The sequence below is a fragment of the Heterocephalus glaber genome, unplaced genomic scaffold (genome assembly GCF_053883595.1).
Source record: "Heterocephalus glaber isolate CG9 unplaced genomic scaffold, H.glaber_assembly_v1.0 deba00001004, whole genome shotgun sequence".
Classification (NCBI taxonomy): Eukaryota; Metazoa; Chordata; class Mammalia; order Rodentia; family Bathyergidae; genus Heterocephalus; species Heterocephalus glaber.
In genome coordinates, this window is record NW_028258179.1 from 9,689,028 (window position 1) to 9,713,846 (window position 24,819).

At 52.3% G+C, this 24,819-nt stretch overlaps 1 protein-coding gene and 1 pseudogene across 5 annotated transcripts; one reads left to right on the forward strand and one right to left on the reverse strand.

Annotated features, from left to right (window-relative positions):
• The first annotated feature begins 7,859 nt into the window (after positions 1-7,859).
• Positions 7,860-20,537, forward strand: Asb1 (ankyrin repeat and SOCS box containing 1). Of its 5 annotated transcripts, none has more exons than XM_004868411.4 (6): positions 7,860-8,153; positions 10,179-10,421; positions 11,062-11,203; positions 12,907-13,209; positions 17,721-18,106; positions 19,220-19,815. In XM_004868411.4, exons 1-6 carry the CDS (start codon positions 8,105-8,107, stop codon positions 19,345-19,347), a joined length of 1,251 nt encoding a protein of 416 aa, XP_004868468.2. In that variant the 5' UTR covers positions 7,860-8,104; the 3' UTR covers positions 19,348-19,815. The 5 variants fall into 5 exon arrangements, with proteins under 5 accessions (XP_004868468.2, XP_004868470.2, XP_087065681.1 ...); XM_087209555.1 differs by lacking the exon at positions 7,860-8,153 and adding an exon at positions 8,205-8,517 and having other exon boundaries at positions 17,721-18,021; positions 19,220-20,537; XM_087209554.1 differs by lacking the exon at positions 7,860-8,153 and adding an exon at positions 8,211-8,517 and having other exon boundaries at positions 19,220-20,537.
• Positions 20,278-24,493, reverse strand: LOC101701959 (sodium channel and clathrin linker 1 pseudogene; annotated as a pseudogene).
• Positions 24,494-24,819: the final 326 nt, after the last annotated feature.

A 24,819-nucleotide genomic window follows, 5' to 3' on the forward strand; every position in this document is an offset into this window, starting at 1 on the left:
TTGTATCAAAGTTTATTTTTCTTTTATACATAAATCATTAAAATAATCACCTATTTTTTCTATAAGTGTATGGATTTAGTTCACACAGAAAAAAGCGTAAGCATTTGGATTTTCAATGATGTGTAAGAAAATGTATCTTTTCATTCATCCTTTGCCACTTGCTGTTTTTCTGTATTAATTGAAGTCAGGTAAGCATTTACCAGAAATTTTGAGATCATTTTTGAAGTTTTGGAAGGTCTTTACATGTGATTAGTAATGTATTTGATGATAACAAATTAAATCCTAATCTTCATATTTTGAGAAAATAGCTAATGGAACTCTTCACTAGTTTACTGTAGTTTAGTGAGTGCCAGAGTCTTGAATTTTTTAATTTAGCTGACACTAATTTATCCAAGGAAATGTGTAAGTCATTGGAAAAAAAAAGTTCAAGACTAAAATTCAAGCTTTTTACTTTGATATAGTGATTTTTTTTTCCCCAATCTTTTGACTTAAAAAAAGAGTGACTGAACTCTGAGGAGACATGTCCTCAGTGACAAGAGTGCGGTTTTGGATTGCGGGTATGGGTCCGCTCAGTGTGCTGACAGGTGCCCCTGAAGGGCCCCTGGGCTGCTTGTCCACGCTGCCCTGAGCTGGCTGAGGTCTTCTGTCTGTGAAGTGCACGGCGTCATGGCACAGGCACGGGGAAAGGGCCATCACTGCCTCTTGTCACAGCTCCTGTCAGATGGTAGCAGTGTCACAGTCTGGGCCTTCAGTATCCCCAGAGGCCCCTGTGTTGGCACCACAGGGCGGTGTTGGGAGCCTGTGGAGCCAGCATAGTTGGAGGAGGTGGGCGCTGCAGGGCACATTTTGTTCCGGAGCCCTTCTGCTGTCTCTGCTTCCTGGCAACCAGGAGGAGAGCAGCTTTGCTCCACTCTCCCCTTCCACCACCACCCCAGCAAGGTGTCTTACTGAGGTGCTTTTGACGTTTTATCTGTCAGTTCAGCTGTTTCCATCCTGAGCACTGGTCAGGCATCTAATCCACTACACTGCAGAAAGCATAGCTCTTGGACATTGATTTTCTTACCGTGTCCTGCTTTTTAATTTTTTCCTGTGCAATCAGAGGTATTTGCTTGTGTCTGAGAGAGCAGGAGAAATGTGTAGGTAAAAGTAGTGTTGAGTTCATGATAGAAGGAAAGCAAGGAACAGATAGGAAAATGTCCTCTGTGACTGTGTTATAGTTTAGATCTAGAATGTCCCCAGAGTCTCTGGTTCAGAGGTGGGGCTTTCAGGTGACTGGGTCATAGGAGCTGAGTCCGAGGCTGGCAGAACACTGGGAGGTGGGGCCCGGTTGGACGGGGTGAGTCACGGCGGGTGTGGTTTTGGAGTATGCATTTGTCCCTGGCCACTTCTCTCTCTGCGTTTGCCCTCTCTGCTTTCTGGCTGCCATGAGGTGAGCAGCTTTCCTTTTTTTTTTTTTGGTGCCAGGGATCGAACTCGGGACCTTGTGCTTGCCACGCAGGCGGCAAAGCCACTGAGCTAAATCCCCCGCCCATGTGAACAGCTTTCCTCCACCACACCCTTTCACCGTAATGTTCCCACCTTGGAGCTGGCTGACCATGAACTGAATCCTCTGAAACTGAGCCAAAATAAGCCTCTCTTCCTTTAAGTTATTTTGTCTCAGCAACAGGAAGATGGTGAATACACAATTTTGTATGTTTGGGAATCAGGATGGGAAGCGAAGAAGGAGAAAAGTAAACATAATTTCTCCGTTTGGTGTAACAGTGGGCGATTCACTTTCCTTTTGAAAATTCCCTCCCCCATGTTCTGGGTCACAGCTCTGGTTAGTTTGGATCACGTCCCTGGCTCCTGGCCTGTCCTGGGAACTGAAGATCTGGAAGTGGAAGAAATCAGAAAGAACCTGAGCCACAGTCATCATGCTTGTGGTGTTGATCATATAAAAAATGAGAACTGAGTCAGGTTTGTTAGTATAATACTGGCCCAGGGCATTACAAAATGCAAGTTTCTTTAAGAAAAAACCAGCAATTTGGAGAAGGTAGCCAGCTGTCAAACAAATATTTCAATTGACAACAAGAATCACTGGAAGAGGGTTTGAAGTTGTGACTTCCTTTAAAACCACGAAAATTGAGTTCTCATGAGGCCCACGGCGGAGTGAGGGGCTTCGTCCACACCACCGCCTGCCAGCTCTGGGCTGTCAGCAGGCTTCTGTGGGTCCCCGTCTTTGGAAGAAGTCATGCTCAAAGCTGGGACTTAAACTAAACAGATTTCCTAGAGGAAATGTGCACACACACTCTGCTGTAGTTGCTTTTATGGACGTTTTCCCCAGAAATACTGTTCTCTGGAAAAATAAATTCACAGGATGTCATTAAAGCCATTATGTGTGTATTGGCCTGGGCCCTTCTTAAGTGCTTCTCCAAATAGGCCCCCAAATAGAGCCGTGAAGGATGGCTTTGTTCCCAGCTCCTAACAATGATGTGTAGTCATCGGGGCTCAGGGTGGGGTTCTGACACTGTGGTTTCAGAATCACCTTTTGGGGAGTCCTTGCCAGGGCCAGTGCTGTTGGCTCTGACCCCAGTGACCTCTGCAGGGACACTGAGAGCCCCCGAGGCACCTGGGTGGACACGGCAGCCTTAGTGGCCCCGACAGCTGGCTGCGGGCATGCATTTCAGGCTTAAGACTGCTGAGCGGCCTTCTTTGGCCCCATCCCTTTTCTTTCCTCTGCTCCTTCAGGGAATTCTTCCTTCCCTCCAGTGCCCTGCGGGGAAACCAGAATACCTGGGACTGACTGGGTGTGGGAGTGTGGAGTGTGGTTCCTCCTGCATTTGTTGAGCCGATTGGTGGTTGAACCCAGGACCTTTACACTGAGCTACATCCATGGCCTTCTTTTATCTTTTATTTTGAGACAGGGTCTCGCTGAGTCAGTAAGTTGCCTGGGCTGGACTTGAGCTTGCCTCAACCCTGAGTGCTGGGAACTGAGTTGGAACTCGATGGCCCCCAGTGGAGGCCACACAGAGAAGTGTCCCATGGAGGCTGCTCACAGAGGAAGGCAAGTCTAGGCCCGAGGGCTGAAGATCCTGGTTCGGGCTGCACCTGCATGCTGTCCCATCCTGGCCATTCTAGTCCTATAGATGTCTGAGGTGCATGATGTTACAGTTTCTGTGTCACCTTGGCTAGGCCATGGTGACCATTGTTTGGTCTAACACTAGTCTAGATATTTCTGTGAACACATTTTGCAAAGGGAATTAGTATCTACAGTCCAGTGACTTCAGGATTACTCTCAAAATCCCAGTGGGCCTCTTTAATCAGGTGAAGGCCTTAAGCGTGGAAGCCAGGGTTTCCTTGAGCTGAAGGGGTTCTGCCTCAGGAGGATGTAGAGGCCCTGGCTGAGCTTCTAGCTTGCCTACCGGTTTTAGACTCAGGACAGTATTGACTCTTGTCTGAGTTTCCAGTCCTCCAGCCTTGGTTTGAGCCCGCCGGCCCCACAGCTGTGTAGTCAGTTCCCGAAATCTCTCCCTCCCGCTCCTCACACGGGCTGGGTTCTGGGTCTCTGGTGAATGCCGAACCTCACTGAGTAGCAGCCATGGGAGCTGTGTGACCTCAGGCGTCAGGCCATTGTGTGGCCGTGTGACACGCACCCGGCCCGCCTCTGTCCTGTTGTGCCCGCACCCCATGCGGCAGGCATGACCCGAGTGTCCCCACGCTCCACCCTGTGGGCAGAGGGCTCTGGAGCGGGTGGGTCTTGGGGAGCTTTCTTCTTAGGCTGCTCCCCCTTGGTCAGCAGTGGGGGCCCAACTGTGCTCAGGGCAGGGCAGGGCAGGGGCTGCAGCTGTGAGGGCCGGGGCAAAGGCACTGGCCAGTCACTGTCGAATGAGTGACACAGTAAACAGAAGATGTAGGAGGCTGCTGCCCCAAAGCCTCACATGGTCATGGGCGCGGCTCTGGGAGGTGACTGACTTGCTGATGGGTGGGGTCTGGTTCCGTGGCCTGGAAGGGCTCATTTCTCCCCCAGCCACTCCCTTCTCTCTCTGCTTCTTGTCCGCCCTGCCACGAGCAGCTCTCCTCAGCCAGGCCCTTCCATCGTGCTCGAGCCTGCAGCTCACAGCCATGCAAGCACTGAAACTTCTGAAAATGTCGCCCAAAACAAACCTCTACTCCCTTAGGCTGTGGGTGTTGGGTATTGTGTCCCAGCAATGAGGAAGGTGACTAAGGCACTGTCTTACAGTAAAGATTTAGTTTTACAAGCCAAAGGAGTATGCTCTAAAATAATAGCAGAGTATAGTAAGTACATCCACCACCCATAGGCATTCATCAAGTGTCTGCAGTGTACACAACTGAATGTGCTTCGCAGCTCACACCAGCACCAGAGACTTGTGCCGCCTGCTGCTCTGCGATGTTGTTGGCTATGGCGTCAGCAGGCAGGAGAGTCTTAAGCACCACCTCGTCTGTGCAGTTCTGCACATGGCTGGTGTCCCCTTCCACACCCTCTCTCTGGGGAGGATGGTGGCAGTGGCATTCCTCCATGCAGTGGCAGGTGGGATCTAGCGCTGTGGGTTGGTGGCCACGCCTTGGTGCGCGGCCTCTGGGGGACACTTATGATCTGAACCCTAACGGGCACCCTGAAGTCTAGGCCCCTGGTCTCGAGCTCCACAGGGCAGCACGCCTGCAGAGCCCATCTCCTCAGTGAGTACACTGAGGTTTGCCCGGGCAGAGGCCCAGCCTGGTCTTCACTGAGAGCCACGGATCTCCCCACTGCTCTGGCGGAGGGGTGTGGGCCAGTGTCCCCTCCTGCTCGGCTCAAGGTGCCTGGCGTGGCAGGGTCGCTTCTGGCTGACAAGTGACGTGATGTGATGGTCACTGTGGAATGCGCGCCTGTGGGAGGAAGATGTCCCTGGAGGCCGAGGCCACAGGGAGGAGCCGCATCTGCCAGGAGAGATAGCAGCCTGCTCAAGGGGAGGCAGGGAGGCCCTAGTAGGGTGGGGCTGGCAGCCTGGTGAGGTGGAGAAGAGGCGCCAGGAAGGGTGTGGGGAGGGGAGGGAGCCTTGCGTGTGTGGACACGTGTGTGCATGTGCCCAGTGTGTGTGTATGTAGACACAGCAGCAGGAGGTCCCCGAAGGGGTGTGGGAGCTGGAGGAGGACGCTGGGTGGTTCCCCTGCCAAGGCCCCCGATGCCCAGCAAAGGAGCACAGGGCAGGCTTCAGGGGTCACTGAGGGGTTTGTGAGCCTGGGGACAGAGACCAAATGTTGGGGCAGAAACTTCTTTGGAGCTGGGCGTGGTGGTGCACACCTGTGATCCTAACACCAAGGAGGCTGAGGCAGGAGGATCGCTGCTGCAAGTTTGAGGCCAATGTGAACTACATAGTGAGACTGTTTCAAAAAACTGAAAAAAACAAAAAACCCAAGAAAAAACAAACCCAAAAAACAAAACCAAAAACCAAACACAAAGCACACTGGCCTGGGTGATGAGGGCGAGGGGAGCAGCTCAGAGCCCCACACTGTGGAGGGGTGAGGCCGGCTGCAGAGGGATGACTCACATGGCATGGAGTGGCGAGGGGAGCGGCCTGGCAGGGGCGCACGGTCTCTGGGAGCACCGTGGCCTCCCAGCGCCCAGCGTGCTCCATCATGCAGGGAGGACGGTGGCCGCCCCTAGCTTGGGAGGCCTCTGGGGCAGCCCGGAGAGTGAGGCCTGGGCTGCCCTGTCCGGTGCCATCTCTGGCTGCTGCCCAGCCATCCCCTAGGGCCCCACGGCCTGGCCAAGTGGCATTCGGCAGTGGCCAGGAAGGGCGTGTCCAGGCTTCCAGGGCAGAGGACACCGCCACCTTCCTCCTGTCTCCCCTGCACCAGGTGTGGGGACCAAGGCTGAAGGACACACAGTCCTGTAGGGGAGGGGCAGGGCTTGGGCCAAGCGTGGGCCCGTGACACTGGGCACAACACGGGGGACGCATCCTGACTCTAGTGACATTTGTTACCAGTTCTGCAGGCAGCGATGGAGGAGCAGCCATCCTGTCGGGGCTTGGGCACCTATGGCAGGATGTGGACCCCACCTTCACTGGGGCCCCAGCGCCCCTGGGGGACAGCAGCTGCCGCGAGGGGCTGGTGAGAGGCTCCCCGGGGACATTGCAGTGGCCCTGCCTTCTCCTCTGGGGAGTCTTCCAAAGAGAAGAGGGCTGAGGGGGAGATGCCAGATGCGGCCCCCAGCTGGGACCTATGCCCTATGGCGATGCCCACACCAGGCCCCTGCCTGGGTGACACCTGCTGCCCAATCCCCAGATGGTCAAGGGGCTGGAGCTGCTGCAGGGCCAGCACATTTGGGGGTTGGCGGGGGTTGCAGGCTGAGCCCCTCCAGGTGCCCAGTGTTCCCAGGCTTCCCTGGCTCCCTGCAGCGGGACAGGGTGGGCAGGTGGAACCCTTCCCAGGCCTCCTGAAGCAGACATTGTCTAGTGGACACTTTGTTATAAAAATGACACAGCACTCCTGGCTGACCTGTGGCTGTGATGTCTCTTGCTTGACAGGTGGCCCCCTGGGCCCTGAAAGCTAGGCTGGAGTCCAGGGTGGGACCAGCCCGGGACACTGGACCATTTCTTTTGGGGACAAGGAGTGGACAGCTGTGGTGGAAGCCTGAGCTGCCGATGGCAACGGGAGGCATTAGTGGTCTTATGAGAGGAAATGCTGGGAGTGGGAAAATGGGGGGACACCTCTGGGCCTTGGGGAGACAGAGACAGCCCCCCCCTTTGTGGAGGTGGCACTGGCCCTGTGTGTTTCAGGCCAGGGTGGCATGGCCTGCATTAATTCTGTGTCCAGCGTTGCTGGGTGTCCTTTTGTGGGTGGGTCTTGGGGTGGAGCGAGGGCTGCAGGGCTGGAGGTCTCATGTGATCCTGACTCGGCACCTGCTGTCTGAGGGTTCCTGGGCCCATGACACTGACCCGGATTGGGGGAACAGTATTGGCAGAGTGCAGGACAGCAAGCAGGTGGCCGTCCATGTGCAGGACTGCGGGCCCTGAGAGCCGGTATGCGTTGAGTGGGGTGGGGGCACAGGGAGATCGGAGGGCAGCGCAGCTGAAGCTGGGGCTCGAGGGCTGCAGCCCCAGGGACCTCTGGACACGGATGCCCCGACCAACCCCATCAGGGTCTTTTAAAAAATCATGGTAAAATGTACATAAAATCGAGCACTTTAGCCTTTCACGGGCTCCTCCCGGGCCCTCTGAGGGGAATTGCAGTGGGCTCAGGGCGCTGCTGTGTCTGGCTCACTTCCGATGTCCTCCCCGTCAGTGGGTTCCGGGTGGCTCCAGGCTGAGCGCTGGCCGCCGTGGGGACCGTCTGTGCTGTTGCCGCTCAGCCATCCATCCACACTCGGTTGTCTCCAGGCTTGGGTGTTTGGCAGCCCCAGGAGCCCTGCCTACAGTGTCATCCTGTCACTGTTATCAGGCCCTAGACACCCGTGGGCTCGCCCGGCTGGGGCCTGCGGCTGGCTGTGCGACCTGGGGCTCCGCCTCCGCCTGTGATCCAGCGTCCATCTATTCATTCCTTCAGATTCCTGGAGATTGAACCTCGACCCTTAGCACTGAGCTAGATCCCCAGCCCGTTTTAAACTTTTTCATTTCGAAACAGGGTCTCACCGACTCTCCAAGTTGTCAGGCTAGGCTCAAACTTGCGATCCTCCAGCCTCAGCCTCCTAGGGTGCGGGGATTACAGTTGAGGGGCTGCGGGATCACTGAAGGGCTCTCAGCAACGCTCCGCCTATACTGTGGAGGCCACGCCCCTTATCGGGGGCGGGGACGGGCCCGGCCAACCAGAGGTGCCAGGGCGTGCAAATTTGGCTCCGCCCCCCGGGGGGGTGCGCGGCGCAATTTCCCAGATTCCTTTGCTTCTTACTTGGGAGGCCGTGGCGCGACTGGCGTCCTCAGAGCGCCTCCGCCTCAGGTCCGGCGACGAGGCCGGAAGTGGAGACCTGGCGCCCCGCGCCACACCGCCGCACCGGAAGTTGCGCCTTTGAGGCTGTGAGGCAGCCGGCCAGCCTGCGGCTTCGGAAGCGGTCAGGGGTCCGTGCTGCTTCCGGCCGCGGGGCGGGGGGAGGCGGAGTGGCCTCCGGGCGCCCGGCTCCGGCGTACCCATGGCGGAGGGCGGCGGCCCCGACGGGCGGGCTGGGCCCGGACCCGCAGGTATGGCGGCAGGGCGCGGGGCGCGGGGCGGCGGGGCGCGGGCCTGGGGCGCGGGCCTGGGCCGCGAGCCTGGGCCGCGAGCCTGGGCCGCGAGTGCGCGTGGCCGTGCTCTGTCCAGGCGAGCGGCCGTTTAACCGCGCGCGGCCCAGGAGCCGTTCGTTTCGCTAGCGCTCCAGCCGCGAAATGGGACACAGGTCCTCCTGCCTGTGCGAGCGCTCGGGTGCTGGGGGCCGCGGCCAGCCACGTACCTCCCGCCCCGCCGGGCGGCCCCGGGCCAGCTCGAGTGACAGCGCGCCCACGCCCGGTGGCCGGAGGCGCACGCCCGCCCCCAGCGCAGCCGCCGCCGCCGCCGGAGCCCCTGCAGGTGCTGCCCTCCTGATGCTGCCCCCCCCCCCCGAGCTCGCCGCGGGACAGGTGCCTTACACGCCCACCGGCGCTTTGCGAGAGCTACTAGTCCAAAGAGCCAATCGCTCCTCAGTAGTAAACAATCTCGTTTGTTACTCCGACTCTTAAATATGCAAAATCCCGGAAGCCTTTTAAAAAATCTCTTCCTCCTTCCCTCCCTCCGTCCGTTTAACATGCTGAGGACCACTGCTAGCGGGACTCAGCTCCGGAGACCACAGTGGACCCAAGCTGGACACATCTCCTGCCATCCTGGTCTGTGGTTGGCGTTGACTTTGACTCCTGGACAGCCAGGACCTTCGGGTCTGGCATGTCGGGTCTGGCATGTTGTCTCGTGCCAGAATAAGGGATTGGAGTGAGAGGTTTTCCAGTGGGAAGAGGGGATGACGTTGCTTCCCAGTGCGGAGAAGGGTTCTGGGGGGAGGAACAGTGCCTTTGCCCTGCACAGGGCTCCTTTTTGTGTCCATGCACAGTGCTGTTTAGTTATTTACTCTGTGTCTCTCTTCGGGTGGAGGGGTAAAGCAAAGCTTCAGTGCCATTCTGGGATAATCATGTTGCCATTGTAGTAGCTGATCAGAAAACTCAGTCTTGAAGTATCTTGACTTCAACTTTCACATCTGCAAAAAGCCCACTTGTGGAAGAAGTGCTTTATAACTGTGTGCCTTGTTGATGGCAGGATGGAGACTTGGTCCAATCAGTATGAGCTCAAGCTCTTGACTTATACTTGTCTGTGTAGTTATTACTTTTTGGTACTGGGGATCGAACTCTGGACCTTGTTGCTTGCAAGGCAGGCAGTGGAACCACTGAGCTAAATCCCCTGCCCCCGTGTAATTATTTTTACAAAGCCCTTCAATCTTGTGGAATTTACTTTGGGATATGTGTGTTTTGGGCTACAGTGTGAGTGTGGACTCATAATTTCCAGATAGTTATCTGATTACCTGTACTTTTTGTTGAGTATCCTTTTCCATCCACTCTGATGTTAATACTGATTTGTCACAAATTGAGTTATTTATATTAAGGTCTTTCTGGGCACTTGATTCTGTTCATCTTTTTAGTCTGATGAGAGTTCTGTTATCCAGTACAGTAGGCCTTTTGTTATTCTTACTAAAGTTATTCTTTCATTATATGTGCAAAAAAGTTTTAGAATATTTTAATCAAAACTTTGAAGAGATTTATTAAACTTCATTTATTTATTGGTAACATTTACAGTTTCTCTAATATTAAATCTCATCCCAGTACATGGTATGGTTTTTTTGTTTGTTTGTTTGGTACCGGGTATCAAACTTGGGACCTTGCGCTTGCAAGGCAGGTGGCAGAAGCATTGAGCTAAATCCCCAGCCTGGGCTTTCTCCTTGCTCTAGTTTTTTATTACCTTTCAGCATACAGGGCTGGGTTGATTTATATACATGTGTTTTAGCTTTCCTTTTTGTTGAGGTGTAACTTCTGTACAGCACAGTGTATCCATTTTAGGATTACTGTCTGAATTAGCCCATTTTCATTGCTATAATGAAATACCAGAAGCAGGTTAACTTTATAAAAAAAGGATTATTTTCTTTCAGTCTCAGAGACTGAGAGCATGGTGCAGGCTCTGGTGAGGGCCCCTCTTTCTGTGTCACCTCCTAGGAGTTAGCAATAGCAAGAGAGGCACTCTATCACATCAACAACAAGACATCAGAGAAGGAATGGGGCCGGCCTCGGGACCCTGTAATGCTGCTCTGCAAGAGTTGACCAAGTCCCCAGAAAATATGTACCTCAGTCCCTCTGGAGGCCTGAAACCACGCCCCCTGCAACTTCCCACAAGGCCACACCTTTTAAAGGTCACACTGTCTCCCACTGCTGCCACCCTGGGGACCAAGCCTCCCACAGGTGAGCCTTTGAGGGCCATACCGTGTCTGATGAGTAAGTTGTTCCTCTCTCATTCCCTCCCTTCCCCCCCCCCCTCAGTCTTTCTTTTTTTTGTGGTCCTAGGGATTGAACCCAGGGCCTTCCCAGCGAGCTACATTCCCAGCCCTTTTAAGAACTTTTTATTTTGAGGCAGGATGTCACTGAGTTGCCCAGGCAGAGTTTGAAGTTGCGATCCCCCTGCCTCAGCTTCCCAGAGTGCTGGGATTAGAAGTGTGCAGCACGATGCCCAGCTGGCCCTTGGCCTTTGACACATCACCTGTCTCTGTACTGAAGGAGATGACAGTGGTCCTCTTTCATGTTTCTCAGTTTTAAGATGCTCTTATATACTTGGGATCAATTAAAGTAATTGCGTGCTAGATTTTTGGATGCAGTCTTTATTTCAGTTTGCTAATTATTTAATATCTTGTGTCCAGAGTCTGAGGTAGGGTGGCTCACTCTTCCCTGGTCCCTTGTACACTGTACAGTATTTGGCGGTTGGAACGTGCTAGTGTGGTAACCAGGGTCACAGCCTGAGATCCTGGCGTTGGCAGAGGAGGACCTGCTGCATGTGGCGGCCTTTCGAGGTTTCCTGTGCTGACAGGACCCCCTGTCTTCAGTGCAGGTCCTAATCTGAAGGAGTGGCTGAGGGAGCAGTTTTGTGACCACCCGCTGGAGCACTGTGAGGACACAAGGCTCCATGATGCCGCCTACGTGGGGGACCTGCAGACGCTCAGGAACCTGTTGCAGGAGGAGAGCTACCAGAGGTGAGTGTTGTGGCCACACCAAGCTGAGTGAGACTTATGGCCTGCTTTGCTCATGAAGGTCTTGCTGCTCGAGGACAGACAAATGGGACACCAGGGAAACCTGGCCAGAGCTCAGGAGCTGGTCACTTGGTGTGGGCAGGGGACCCAGATCCAGCCTAGCTCCGTCAGTCACCTGCGTCTTTTCTGCCAGTGCCTGGCCCTCCCTAGACCTGCGTGTCTCAGTGTGGCTCCTGGTGGCAACTGCTGAGCTCCTCAGTGCTGGCTCTGCCTCTGGCTTCTCCCTTGGCTCTTTCACCCCGTGGTTTTGTGGGCCCACAGCCGCCTTCCTCTTTCACTTTGCTCTCGGGCCACAGTCCTCTGCCCAGGCCAGCTGTCTCCTCTCTGGGGGTACGGTGGGCGCTCTTCCTGTTGCCCCCTAGCTGTAGCCTCCTAACCTGCCACATCCTGCCTGTCTCCACATGGGCAGGGAGTCCTGCTGCCCCACGTCCCTGTGCAGGAACTGGGCGAGCCCAGCCTTCCTCTCTGGATTATTCCCTGATTGCCCCGTGTGTCTGAAACTGGAGTCCCAATGCAGCCCGATGCTCCTTCCTGTTATTCCTGGGTCCCCTTGGGGACAAGGATGGCAGTGAGCTGGAGGTGGTGCCTGTGGTCTGTGCTGAAGCTGACTACTGCTTTGTGTGGAGCATTCCCAAGGAAAGCATTTCTCATGGTTCAGGAGGCTGTTCCTTTCATGTCCTTCTGGTGTCTTAGCATTGCTTCTCAGAGCAAATGACAATATCCAAAAAAATAATAGCAATTTTAAATTTATTAAATTCAATGATTCAAGCTCCCCCAAAGCCTTAATTAAACCAGTAGATGTCACAGCAAAGTGAAAGAAAGTTCAGCAGGGCCCTATGCCAAATATTTCTATACTGCTTTTCCAAGTGCCTTCCCCCCCTTTTTCAGAAACTCAGGTTCAGCGAGTCTCTCATATCTGTGATATTTTCTCTTGTGCTTACTTCTTTGGTGACGAGTTCTCAGGGCGTCCTGGGCTTTGCTGGCCGTCCAAGCTGTGCTTCTATGCAGCCTGGTGGAGGAGGAGCATGAGGGTGGCTTGGAGATGCTGTTTCGTTGTGCTCCCGAGTACGCTCCTGAGCTCATTCAGATTCTGGCAGGAGCACCCGGAGGGTTAGTGCACGGGCTGCTGGTCACCTCCTCAGAGTTGGGGCTGCTGCTGCTGGCCAGGGACCCAGTCCCTGAAGCACTGTCGGGTTCCTCAAGCTCTCACAGGGCTGGGGCAAGGGGGCATGGTGCTCACCTGGGCCTAGCGAGGAGGATGAGGCCAGCGAGAGCCCCAGCCTTAGGCCTTTGCAGGTGGCACCTGGGGAGAAGGGGCTCAGGCTTGAGCCAGCTCCCCAGCCAGTGTGCATCCCTGTGGAGCCCTTGCTCCCTGGAGAGGTGAGTGGCTGGAAGGTGGCTCGGGAAGTCTGGGAACTGGAGGCCTCGGTTCTGGTGCCGATCATCCTGCCCAAGCCCCAGGTTTCCTCTTCCCGGAGAGGGGCAGGCAGGGAGAAGATGGACGGCATTTCAGAAAGGGGTGGAGTGGAGGCTTTATTGGACCCCAGCATGACTGACCTCAGTGCCGCCCCTGGGGGGAGGCAGAGCAGCCCATGGTGCCTTCTGCCTACCACCTTTCACACCTGCCTGTCCTGTGTTCCCTGTAGCCGCATCAATGAGAAGTCTGTCTGGTGCTGTGGCTGGCTGCCCTGCACGCCGCTGCGCATTGCGGCCACCGCAGGCCATGGGAACTGCGTGGACTTCCTCATCCGGAAGGGGGCCGAGGTGGACCTGGTGGATGTGAAGGGGCAGACGGCCCTGTACATGGCTGTGGTGAATGGGCACCTGGAGAGCGCCCAGATCCTCCTCGAGGCCGGCGCAGACCCCAATGGCAGCCGGCACCACCGCAGCACCCCAGTGTATCATGCCTCACGCGTGGGCAGGGCCGACATCCTGCAGGCGCTCATCAGGTCAGTGTGCACAGGATCTCCTGCTCCTCCGCAGGGGCTGCTTTCCTCTTGCTTTAAAACAGGCCGTGTTAGAAGACTTGTCTGCCTGGCTGGTCTGAAAGAGCTGCCTCTTCACTTTATGAGTCCTCTTACTCGTCTGGGTGCTGATTCATTTGTATCTTTGTATCTTTGTTCGTAAGTGGGAGTTGAGTGCTTATTCAGTTTTTACTTGGTTAATAATGTAAGCCTTCTCTGTTATTAATTTATGTTTGATTACAGCCTTGGCCTGTCTTCTAAACTTCTTTTTTTTTTTTGGTACTGGGGATCGAACTTGGGACCTTGTGCTTGCAAGGCAGGCACCGGAACCACTGAGCTAAATCCCTGGCCCCTAAACTTTATTTTAAAAGTAGCTATAGTTGAAGTTGATTTCCTCTTTGATCTTAGAGGTATGGCGGAGAAAGTTATAACTTCTAATTTTATTGTACTGTGCCCAGATAATGTGGACCATATGGCTTCTATTTGGAAGAACCTTTAAGTTTTTAAATGTTATTTGGTATGTTGATTACATTGTTGTGAATGCTTGAAACAAAGCATAGGATCTTAGGTGTTTGTATTTGCATAGTACAGTACATTAGCCTAAGTTACTCTATTTCTCTGTACATTTTTGTCACTGGATCTGCCAAAAATGTGGAGAAATCTGCTAGTCTCAAATCACTGTTCTCAGTGCCCGTTTCCCTTTGTATTTCCAGTTATTTTTGCTTTGAATATTTTGATGCTAATTGAACTCATAAAAGTTGATGCTTATGGTTTGTGCTCGTTATCCAAGCAAACACTACTAGTTTCATTTATTTAGTTTTACTCTTAGCGACTTAAGTAGTTCTCTGTGCTCATTTTGAACTATTTGGCTTGAATTCTTTGTCTGTTAACACCGTTAGCATTGTGGCCTGTTAGGGTCTATTCTGTTATCTGCCTGTTTCTTAACTGTTTCCTTTGTTTGCTTTGTTCCATGATCTGTTTTCCCTTTTGCTTTCTATCTTTGCTTTCCCTTTCTTATTTTATAAGGCTTACAGTCTTGTTTTAATTACACTGATAGTTACCTTTATGTATTTATTCTTTTTTTTTTTTTGGTACTGGGGATTGAACTTGGGACCTTGCACTTTTGAGGCAGGCGCTGGAACCACTGAGCTAAATCCCCAGCCCTTATGTATTTATTCCTGTTTGAACCAGGTTGTGTTTTCACTGTTCACGTGTCCAGGGACTTCCTTCTACCACAGACGGCTTTTCCTCCCCTTGCTCTGTGGGTTGGCAGGAGTGGGAGGTGGCTGCAGGTGAAGGTGCTTCTTAGTGAAAGGGGTCAGGGAAGGGTTCCTTTGTAGAGGCCACAGCCCGGGCCCAGGGTCAGGGCAGCGATGCAGAACGTGGCTTTAAACAGGGCACTGAGAATCTGTTTATTCCGCTGAAGGGTTTACATCCTAAATGGCTATGGAGTTGGTTTGTGGAAGATAATGAGAGCAGTGTTGTTTTACATTAGATGGTGGTAAAGCTGTGAGGCTGCTCTTTTTGAGGACATCCCGCCTGTTAATCTAAGCTACTTCAGTTCCATATCATGGATACTGGGGAATGTAATCATCCATTCCAAAACATTTTTGAGGAGGATCAGTCCATGCAATTCCATCTTGGTCCAGAAACCCTCCTGCACCTGTCAACCTCTCCACACACAGCTCCGGTTGTGGCCTGCAGCCTGCCTGTGAAAATTGTGTGCCCAGGTGGCCTCTGGAAAACCCCCCAAGGTGTCCCATCCCCTTCCTGGGGTGTGGGATGCTGCTGTGACAATGACATACCAAGAGCATGTGTTTCCCTGTGAGGAAGTTTTCCATTTTCTAAATTCTGAGGTGACTGCCTTTGGAGCGGGGGTGACAAGTGAGTTTCTGAGCAGGTGATGTTGTCTCAGTGTCATCTGAGCTTGGCAGCTGTGTGCCCTGCATTGCTTCTCTGGGCAGGGTTCACCTTTCTAGCTGTCATTTTCTGTCACCCTGAGATGCCTCTGTTTGGTTATTGGTAATTTTGTTTCCCTGTAGATGTTTTAGAATGAAAGTTAAGGTGTAGTATTTCTGGATAGGTGGAAGGGAATTTGTTGGGTTGTCCCAATGATTCCTTGCCAGAGATTTAGAAGCAATAGGGGAATTAGGAAAATATTTAGGACTAAAGTGAACCGGATCCCAGTATATTTTTATGGTGGTTGAATGGCTGCTTTTCCCACAGCTCAGCTAATACTAGATTGTCATATTGTGCAGAATCATAAACATGATAGAAGACATACCCTTAAGGGTGATGTAAAAGCCATCTCAGTCACTTTCCTCTTCCTGAGACCAAGTACCTGAGGAGAGGTGTGTCATTTCTTATGTTATAGTCCACACTTGGGGCTCCAAGATGGAGAAGAGGGGCATGGTGGATTGGAAGCAGGGAGGTACCTGGGAGCTGGGGGGAGACATGTACTGTGTGCCCTTCCAGCCTTGCCCCCAGGGACCGCCTCTCCTGACAGCCCCTACCTCCTGGCAGCAAGTCAGCTGGAAGTCCTACAATCCAGTGACCTTCCAGAAGCCCCCCGTGAGCACGTGAGCTCTTGGGGAACATCTGAATCTAAACCGTAACGAAACCCCTCACTGTGCAATCTGTGGAATGTGATGAGTTTGTGTCTCGCATGTGTTTTAGCCTGTATCTCCCGTCACCCCAGAAAGCTGTGGAGGGCAGGTGATGCCTGCGTTTGTAGCAGAGGCATCAGGGACCCCGACCTGTGCTGCCTGAGAACAGCACTTGTGAGCTCAGGGGAGAGGCCCTGTGGGTCCTCGGGCTGGAGCTCAAGAAGCAGACTGTGGCCCATGATTGCTGGCTGTGGTCAAGACCACCCGATGCGCTCCCGTCCCCCCAGATGCCTTGTGCTGGGCCCCTCCTGGCTTCCTGCATCTTGCGTTTCCTACTCAGTGAAACCTCAGGTGCTGATAGGACTTGTGAGACATCGCAGGTCTGTTGGGGTCCAGTGTGCTCAGGAGAAATAGGCGCCGGCATCTGGGGCCGTACGTTACAGGAGTCCCAGAAGGTCTTCTTCACCTCTGCCTCTTGGGCTGCCTGTGATTCCTGTCTGTCCGTCACTGCTGCTGTGCGCTCTGCTCTGTCAGCCAGGTGTTGTGTGCTGGGCCTCGCCACTGTAGACTTTGCTCTCCTCTGGATTAGCTCGCCTTGTGTGGGGAGGCGCTGTGTAGCTGTGTACGTGCCCTTCAGCTCACACTTCTGACCTGTCATTTGTTAGTGTGTGCGCTTACGCTGTCCAAGGAGATGCCGTCCACCTTGTCATACGGCCCGAGGAGCATGCTTCACTCCTGAGTGCTGCTTTGCTTTCCTACATTGCTTGATCCTCCGAGTGGACTTCGTAATCAACTTACATAGCTCCGGTGATGCTGTTTGTAATCAGCTTGGTTCAGAAATGGTATTTTCATTCATGAGATAAACTTAGGGAAAGTTACCATTGTAATTCATTGAGCCTTCTTAACCCTATTCTTGGTATGTCTTTTTTTTTTTTTTTTTTTGTGGTACTGGGCATCGAACTCGGGTCCTTGCACTTTCGAGGCAGGCATCGCAACCATTGGTATGTCTTTTATTTCTCTTAGACCTGCTTTTGTAGCTTCTACTTTATTTTATCATTTTTCTTCTGCAAAATTTGAACATTTATTGTGAAGTTTATACCAGGATGTGTCATTTATTTTGTTTGCATAAAGGGGATCTTCTTTTGTTGTTAAACTTGTTTTTGTTTGTATGCATGAATGAAAGCCATCAGTTATACAACCTGTTACTTTATTTTTTATTTTTATTCTTATTTTTTTTTTGAGACAGGGTCTCGCTGTTCAGTTCAGGTTGGCCTTGAGGTCACTATGTAGCCCAGCCTGGCCTTGAACTTGTGGCGATCCTCCTGCCTCAGCCTTCCGAATGCTGGGATCATAGGCGTGCACCACTATGTGTGTGGGCTCGAGATTTAGCTCAGTGGCACAGTGCCTGCCTCGCAAGCACCAGGTCCTGAGTTCAATCCCCGGTACCAGAAAGCAAAAACAAAGAGTCTGTGTGTGTGCATGGACTCTGTATTCTTACTGCCCCCTTGTTTTGCCGGCAGCAGCAAAGCTTTAATCATCCTTCTGTGTGGGAGATTGGTGCCAGGACCCCTCGGGACTCTTGGGGGATGCCCGAGCCCCTTATGGGGTGCTGTTTATATAGAACCTGTACACACAGAACCTCCTGTGTACTTGAAATCCTTTCCAGATTACTCATCAGACCTACTCTAATGCAGATGCTGTGTAAATAGGTGTCAGGCTGTGTTGCCCAGGGAGTGACGAGAATGTGTGCATGTTCAGTACAGTTTATTTCCAAGTACTTGGGTCCACGAATGTTCGTGTCCTTGGATACAGAATCTGCAGTGTGCAGGGTCGCTGCACGCACGGACCGTGGTTGGTCTCTACAAGGTCTGATGTTCCTCTACCCTGCAGGTACGGGGCCGACGTGGATGTCAACCACCACCTGACACCCAACATCCGGCCCCCATTCTCGCGGCGCCTCACCTCCCTGGTGGTCTGTCCCCTGTACATCAGCGCAGCCTACCACAACCTGCAGTGCTTCCAGCTGCTCCTGCAGGCTGGGGCAAACCCCGACTTCAACTGCAATGGTCCTGTCAACACACAGGAGTTCTACAGGGGCTCCCCTGGCTGTGTCATGGATGCTGTTCTGCGGCACGGCTGTGAGGCGGCCTTCGTGAGCCTGCTTGTGGAGTTTGGAGCCAACCTGAACCTGGTAAAGTGGGAATTATTGGGCGCAGAGTCGAGAGGCAGAAGGAAAGTGGACCCCGAGGCCTTGAAGGTCTTCAGAGAGGCCAGAAGTAAGTGGCCTCATTCAGCTCTGATTGCAGTCTGCTTGGGCTGATTAAATGGCCAAGATGTAGTGGTAACGAAAACAAAACCCAGCTAGTAGACACTTGGTTGGCCAGAATCCTCAGTCAGAACCAACATTTTCCTGAATGGCCATTCAGATTGGCCTTCTCTTTTGTGGTGCCTAATACCAAGAGCTGACATTAGGAAGTCTGTAAAGTACCTGTGTGTTCTCAGGTTCCTAGAATTCTGTTCTCTTTACCCTTTGCCCTACTTCGTGACCTGAGTCTTAGAGACGGTGACGCATTTTATACATGGCTTTTAAGTGAGCAGTCTCCAGGCCCATTTTCTGTGGTTCCTTCCTTCCCTTCAGGTCTGCTCAGATACCATTACTTTGGATTGTGTGATACGCCTGATTTTTATTAGAATAAAGCCTGTATTTTGCTTACTTGTGCAGAGAGATTTTGCTAAGGATGAATAAATCCATGGCAGGAGAGTTGGGACTTCCCCTCAGCGTGGCTGTGGTGTCAGGGTTCTCTGGGATTCGGGATGAGGTCTGTGTGTCCTCTCACCGTGCGTCCTGCCCTGTTGCTGCCTGGGACCTGAGGGTGCCTGTGTTGTTCATGCCGTTCTCACCCAGCTGCCGTGGGTTTTGTTACTGGATTCACCTAGAGCGCTGCGCTGAAGTTTGGCCTTTTTCAGCTTTCCCGAAGCAGCTGGCCCACGACTGCCTCAGCCCTGCCCCACCCCAGCCAGCCCAGGTGGGCCCTTGCTGGCCATTTACCCTGGGATAGGTTGGGCTGCTCCCCGAGAAGGACTGCTCAGTCCACACCCCCAGGTGCCTGGAGCTCTGGGAATGACCAAGGGTGAGAGGCACTGCTCGCACCTGCAGGCTTTCGGTGGCCAGCTCCCATTTGTCGGTTGGGTCATGAATCGTATTTTAGGGAGGAGCCGCCGTCCCGGTTGGTTAGGCTCCCTGGGTAACAAGGCCTTGGCACAGGCCGCCGGCCTGCCTGAAAGATTGGGCTGGACTGAGCATTGTGCAGGTCTGCTGGGCACAGCCCACGTTTGCTGAGGGTGGGGATGGGAACTAACCCGTGTTCCTGTCTTCCACGGCTCTCCAGGTGCTCCCAGGACCTTGCTGAGCGCATGCCGTGTGGCTGTGAGAAGAGCGCTTGGCAAACGCCGGCTTCATCTGATCCCCTCGCTGCCTCTGCCAGACCCCATTAAAAAGTTTCTACTTCATGAGTAAAGTCAGGTGCAGCAGCTGACTGGAGCGAGGAAGAAGGTGACCGCAGTGAACGCTGGCGCCACTTCTTGCATCCTGTGAACCATGTCCTGCTGCCGCCTTGCCCATTGGCTGTTGAAGAAGAAATGGCCTTATTCTTGCAGACTGTAGCTCCGCCTCAGGCTTTGGGCCAGTGAACAGCTCTCGGGCATTGTCATCTGAGAGGCTCACACAAAACTTAATGTAGTTTTTCCCGAATGTCTCTGTTGTGGAGTTTGCAGTTGCATATTAGTGAGCTGGACCAGGAAGTGCGTGCAGGTGTGGGCCAGGTTGGCGGGCTGCTCTCTTCCCCAGTAGGGAAGACTCCTAGCACCTTCCAGAACTGTGCTTTTATTTATTTTTCTACTTTGGAGTTTAATTGTTCTATTAAACCTAATATCTAAATGAAGAAGGAATTGTGGTTAAAGAAAAAAAGTATGGAACAGAAATGCAGTTCATGAACTTGCTAGTTTGTTTTCCCTTCCCCTGGGTTTAAGTAATGTGTACATTACACGCACACGTGTGTACACATGTGCACACACACGTGTGGGTATACACCCGTCCTGCCGCTTGGCATTCTGTCTGTGAACTGTCTTCATCAAGGGTGGTCCCTGGCCCACAGACCCATGGGTGGTTCCTGAGTCCATGGAGGTCACAGGCAGTGCTCCGCAGCACAGCATCTGTCCTCGCACCTCCTGTGCCTCGCGTCACGTCAACAAGTGTCGAGAGTTTCCTGCCACTTACTTTAGACCTCCCAGGAGAGCGTGGACTGAGGAGCCTCACTGCCAGTGCTGGCCAGACAGGAGAGCATCGAGGCACTGTCTCCTCCCTCATTCCAGGAACGGGGAGCTCAGCCGGTCCTCTGGGGTTGGGTGCTGGCCTGCGGTGCTTGGTGTCCAGGGTATGAGGCGGCTGCTAGTTGGTTGGCTGGTCTTCACTGTTGGGCGAGGTCTTGGTAGCTCCCCCTGGAGTCTGAGTGGAGCAGTAGGTCCGAGGTCCTCCCTGTGGCCAGGTGGTGGGGAGAGAGGTGAGCTGTGATCTCGGGCCCGGGCTGTGGAGCCAGCTGTGAGGGTCACTGGCAGTGTCCTCGGTGCCCACTCAGTGAAATCTGTCACTCGAAGTCTCAGGGCTGTGGATCTGTGGTGATATTAAACTGAAGAAGTGTTTTAGAATGAGATTTCAAATCGAGGTTTAGACTTTCTTTACCATAGAAAAACATAACTTGTAAAAATGAAGCAGATACTCTGTTCTGTTAACTACTAACAACTCTTGTATTGGAGCCGACCAGACAGGTAGTGTGTGGCGCTTGCGTTTGGCAGCCAAACCTCGCATGGCCTGGTGGCAGTGGGCCCTGTGAGTCACTGGGCAAGGCCTGGGGTCGGCTCCGTGTTGCTCCTGCAGCGTGAGCTCAGGTCCGCTTAAGGTCGGGAGACTCCCGATGAGGAGTGGACCACCGTGACAGGACGAGGGCTGGCAGCTGGGGCCGCATGCTGCAGGAGAGGGCTCGGTGTGCCCTGCGGTGCACAGGTAGGACTAGCACCAGAACTGGGCTTCTGCTGGGCCGGGAGCTCTGAGGAATCGGGAAGGACTCCCTGGAAGTCTGAGCTGCCCTTGGGGACCAGCCACTCGGGGGGCCCGAGTCACTGGAGAGCAGTCTCGGGCGCTGGCCCCAGTCTGCTTCCCTTTGAGCTCTTTGCTCACTGGTTTCCTGGGCAGCTTTCTTCAGGTAAGCCGTGTGGTGGCCTTGGCATACATGCACTCTGCTGCTGGTGCCTCCTGTGGGCTGCCCAGGCCAGGGCGGCAGCACCTGGAGGGCTGGGTGCACAGGGCTGCACTGAGACGGGCGCCATGGCCCCTCTGGGTGCTGGGCTGGGTCTGGGCTCCAGGCCACACCCCCAAGGTGTGGAGAAGCGTGGCCTGGCTCAGTCCTCGGTGCTGGGCCTTGGGCAGACCTGGCCAAGAGAGAATGAAGCAGGCTGGAGACGGCTCCAGTCTTCGCTGGAGCATATGGCCAGTAAGCAGCTCTGCAGGGGCTGGGACCTGTTCACTGCCTCTTTGCTCATTTCTTAGAATCCCGACAGCTTTGCTATTCAGCCTCCTGTTTGAAATGTCACAGCTGACGACTCTGAAACTGAGGCAGGTTTGGTAGCTGACATTCTTCCTATTTCTAGTGCCCCTCATTTTACTAAAACTTTGTTTTTCTTTTGTCATCAAAGACAGGCTGCAGGACAAGTGTGGAAGCACTTCTGAGTGCTTGTGTCCAGAGCCAGGGAGTCTGTTGCCCTATGTGGCTGTTGCCTCCTGGTCCAGACCCAGGGGAGGAGCCCAGTGGCCCAGAGTGGGGGACCCTATCTTGGGGCATCTGTCGCTGCTCCTGGGGGCAGCAGCTGCCTGCTGAATAGTCCTGCAGCTGAGTCTCGGCTGCCGTGAGCAGAGTGCGGGTGGGCTGGGGTTGGGACAGCAGTGATTCCTTTGGGATTCAGCTTTGGAATCCTGGGTTAGGGGTTTTGAGGTGTATTTCCAAAAACCCACTGGAACCAAACATTCTGATTTTTCATTTCACTTGTGTTATTTTTTATTTTTAATTTTTTTTGGTACTGGGGATCGAACTCGGGACCTTGCACTTATGAGGCAGGCGGCAGCACTACTGAGCTAAGTCCCCGGCGCTCACTTGCGTTATTGTTATAGTTATTTATGTTTACTCTGCCTTGTTTTCTTGGCGTTTTGACCTCAGGTCAGTCGTCGAGGTGTGCATATTGGTAAGATGGGTAATTAGCAGCTTCCAGCGTCGCCTGTGTTTCCGTTATCAGGCTTCAGTGCCATCATTTCAGGTTTTCTTTCCGTTTTTTTTTTCTTCTCAGCTGGTTTTATTTTTCACTGAAGCTCAAGTGAAGGATTATATTTTCTTTACTTACAGGAAGCTGTCACTGTTGTGTTACCCAATAACCCTCAAAACAGAATGGAAAACGCTTATGCAAAGTGACACAAGTGGTGAGCACTCTCTGCAGACATCACCATCATACACTTCTCAACTCTGCAGTTCTGTGAGGGAACTGAATATTTCTAAGTATTTTCCAGATTCGTCGTGGAGGCTGCTTTTCTTCTCTGCACTGTAATCACACCGAGCTGCAGGGAAGCTGAAGCAGCTCTCTCTTCTGCTGACTGAGACGCCTGCCTTGGAAGTCTGTTGGCTTTTTCTTGATGCTCTAGAATTAACTTTTCATTCTCGGCTGCCTTTTCATTTGCTATTTCTAGCTGAGAAAGCAGCTCCTGGGTATGGAGTTTCTGTTGACTCGGCTCACTCTTTAGGTTGCTGATTCTAATTTCTGCACTTTCAGTGAGTTTCTTTGTTTCTTTTTTCCACCTATTGGCTGCTTTCTGTTGAGTTGCTAAGCGATGCCTCAGTTCATTAGTGGAACTTCGATTACTGCCTTCCATCTCTCAACTGAATTTCAAACTTATGTTCCTTTATTAAAAATTCATGGTTCATTGCATTGATCTTTAATTTGGCTTTTTTTTTTTTTTGAGCCTCTAGAGCATCTTTCTTTCTTTCTTTTTTTTTTTTTGGTACTGGGGATTGAACTCGGGTCCTTGTGCTTGTGCAGCAGGCAGCGAAAACACTGAGCTAAATCCCTGGCCTAGAGCATCTTTCTTCAAAGGCTCAGTTTTCTTGTGTAACTGTTCATTTTCTTGCTGAAGTTTAAGCCTTTGTTCACTGACAAAGCCACAGTTCTGTCTTTCCAACTCCAACACATTTTGAAGTTTCTGAACCATTTCATGAGGATATGATATCTCTCCTGAGGAATGAATTTCAAGTTGTTTTATTCTATTTTCTGCTTTCTTAAGTTTTAGCTCAAGATAATGTTTTGAACGCTCAGCAACGAGACATCTTTGGACATTTCTTCCAGTTTTCTGTAATCACTTTCATTCCTTCTACCTTCATGGTAAATCTTTTCTAGTTTTTCTTCCACAGCTTTTTTCCCCCTAATGCATTATTCAGTTTGGTTTTGTTTTTCATCACACTCCATTTGAAGAGCTGAAAGTTCTGTTAATTGAGAAATCTACTTGATATTGCTTTTTGGTGTTTTCAATTTCTTTGCTAGTTCTAATGGTAGAATCTTGTATGAGCTGAGAAAATAACTTCTTTCATTTTCTTTTTGTCTTCCTCTCTTTGCTTCTTCTCAAGCAGCCTGATAATTTTGAAGGTTAGCTTCTTCTAAGAGTTGCATGCTATCTCTGGCTCTTAAAATAGCCTCATATTTCTCACTTTCTAATTCATTGCACTTTGCTTTTAGGGCTTTGGTTAGTTTTTCCAGACGTGTCTTTTCTGCTGTGAACTGGTTAGCCTCTTGGATTGTCACGCGTGATCTTGTTTCTAAGTGTTTTATACTAGAGTGCAACTGCTGTGAGCACCTGTCTGATGCATCCTCTCTTCCTTGGGGAGACACCATATCCTCCTCCTCCACTTGCATTTGTCCCTGAAGACCTTCAGTCACTTTTGTTAACTCTTCTGTTTTTGCTACTGCAACTCTCAGATCTAACTTGGCTTGCCTAAGTTGTTTTCAAAGTTGCTCGACTTCCGCATTTTGTTCAGTTACTATTTTCAGAAGTTGATTAGTCATTTCTGTGTGCTTATTAGTAACATAAAGTTTCTTGGTCAATTGCTGAAAGCTGGTCAACTGATCCTTTTGTTTTTGGCTTTCAAATGCATGAATCTGGGCCTCAGTCATGTTCCTGGTAAAGTTTCTATAGTCTGTTCAGCTCCTGAGAAACATTCTGCCAGAGTTCCACAGCCTGAGTCTTTTCTTGATTGGCTAGCTGGAGTTGCTCTTGAAGGTTCCTGACTGTTTCATCATCTGGAAATATATTGTTTCCCATCTCTGAGCTAAAGTGAAGGGCCTCCAATTGCTTTTCAACAGCATCCTTTAATTCACTGTGCAATTGTTCATTTTCTTTGATGACATTTTCAAGTTGTAGTTTCATCTCACCCATCTGTTTCTGAATAGATGAATATTTGGAAAATTTTTCCATTTGGTACTGCCTAAGAATCCCACCCTCGTGAGAAGGGGTCGAGGGTCGATGGAGGTGTCCCGTGGTTCACCCGGGGTCTTGTTGGGCCACCTCGGTGAGCGCAGAGACAGCCAGAAGGAGGGCAGTCTGGTGGCAAGGTCTGCAGAGGAGCTGGGGGGCGGCCACAGGACCGAGGGGAAGCCCACTCGGGCTGCCCTGCGACTTTGAAACACTTCTTTCTCTTCTTAAGGGACTTGTTCTTCAAATAAAAAGTTTGTGGAAGAAAGTGCAACATACAGCAAACATGGGCTGGAAGGAGGGCGCGTGTGCTGAGAGGTGCTCTGCCACGTCCAGCTGGGGGTGACTGGCCCGCGGAGGTGGGCAGACCTGTGGTGTGGGAGGTCACATGAGAGCAGGGCCCCGTCGGTGCGCGTGCCTGCTGTGCAC

Bases quoted from the DNA above. Each gene is read 5' to 3' on its own strand.
- Asb1 (XM_087209554.1), top strand. From the start codon at position 8,337: ATGGGACACAGGTCCTCCTGCCTGTGCGAGCGCTCGGGTGCTGGGGGC. The intron at 10,422-11,061 runs GTGAGCCTTTGA...TCTTCAGTGCAG, and splicing joins GGGGACCAAGCCTCCCACAG to GTCCTAATCTGAAGGAGTGG. The intron at 18,107-19,219 runs GTAAGTGGCCTC...ACGGCTCTCCAG, and splicing joins GGTCTTCAGAGAGGCCAGAA to GTGCTCCCAGGACCTTGCTG.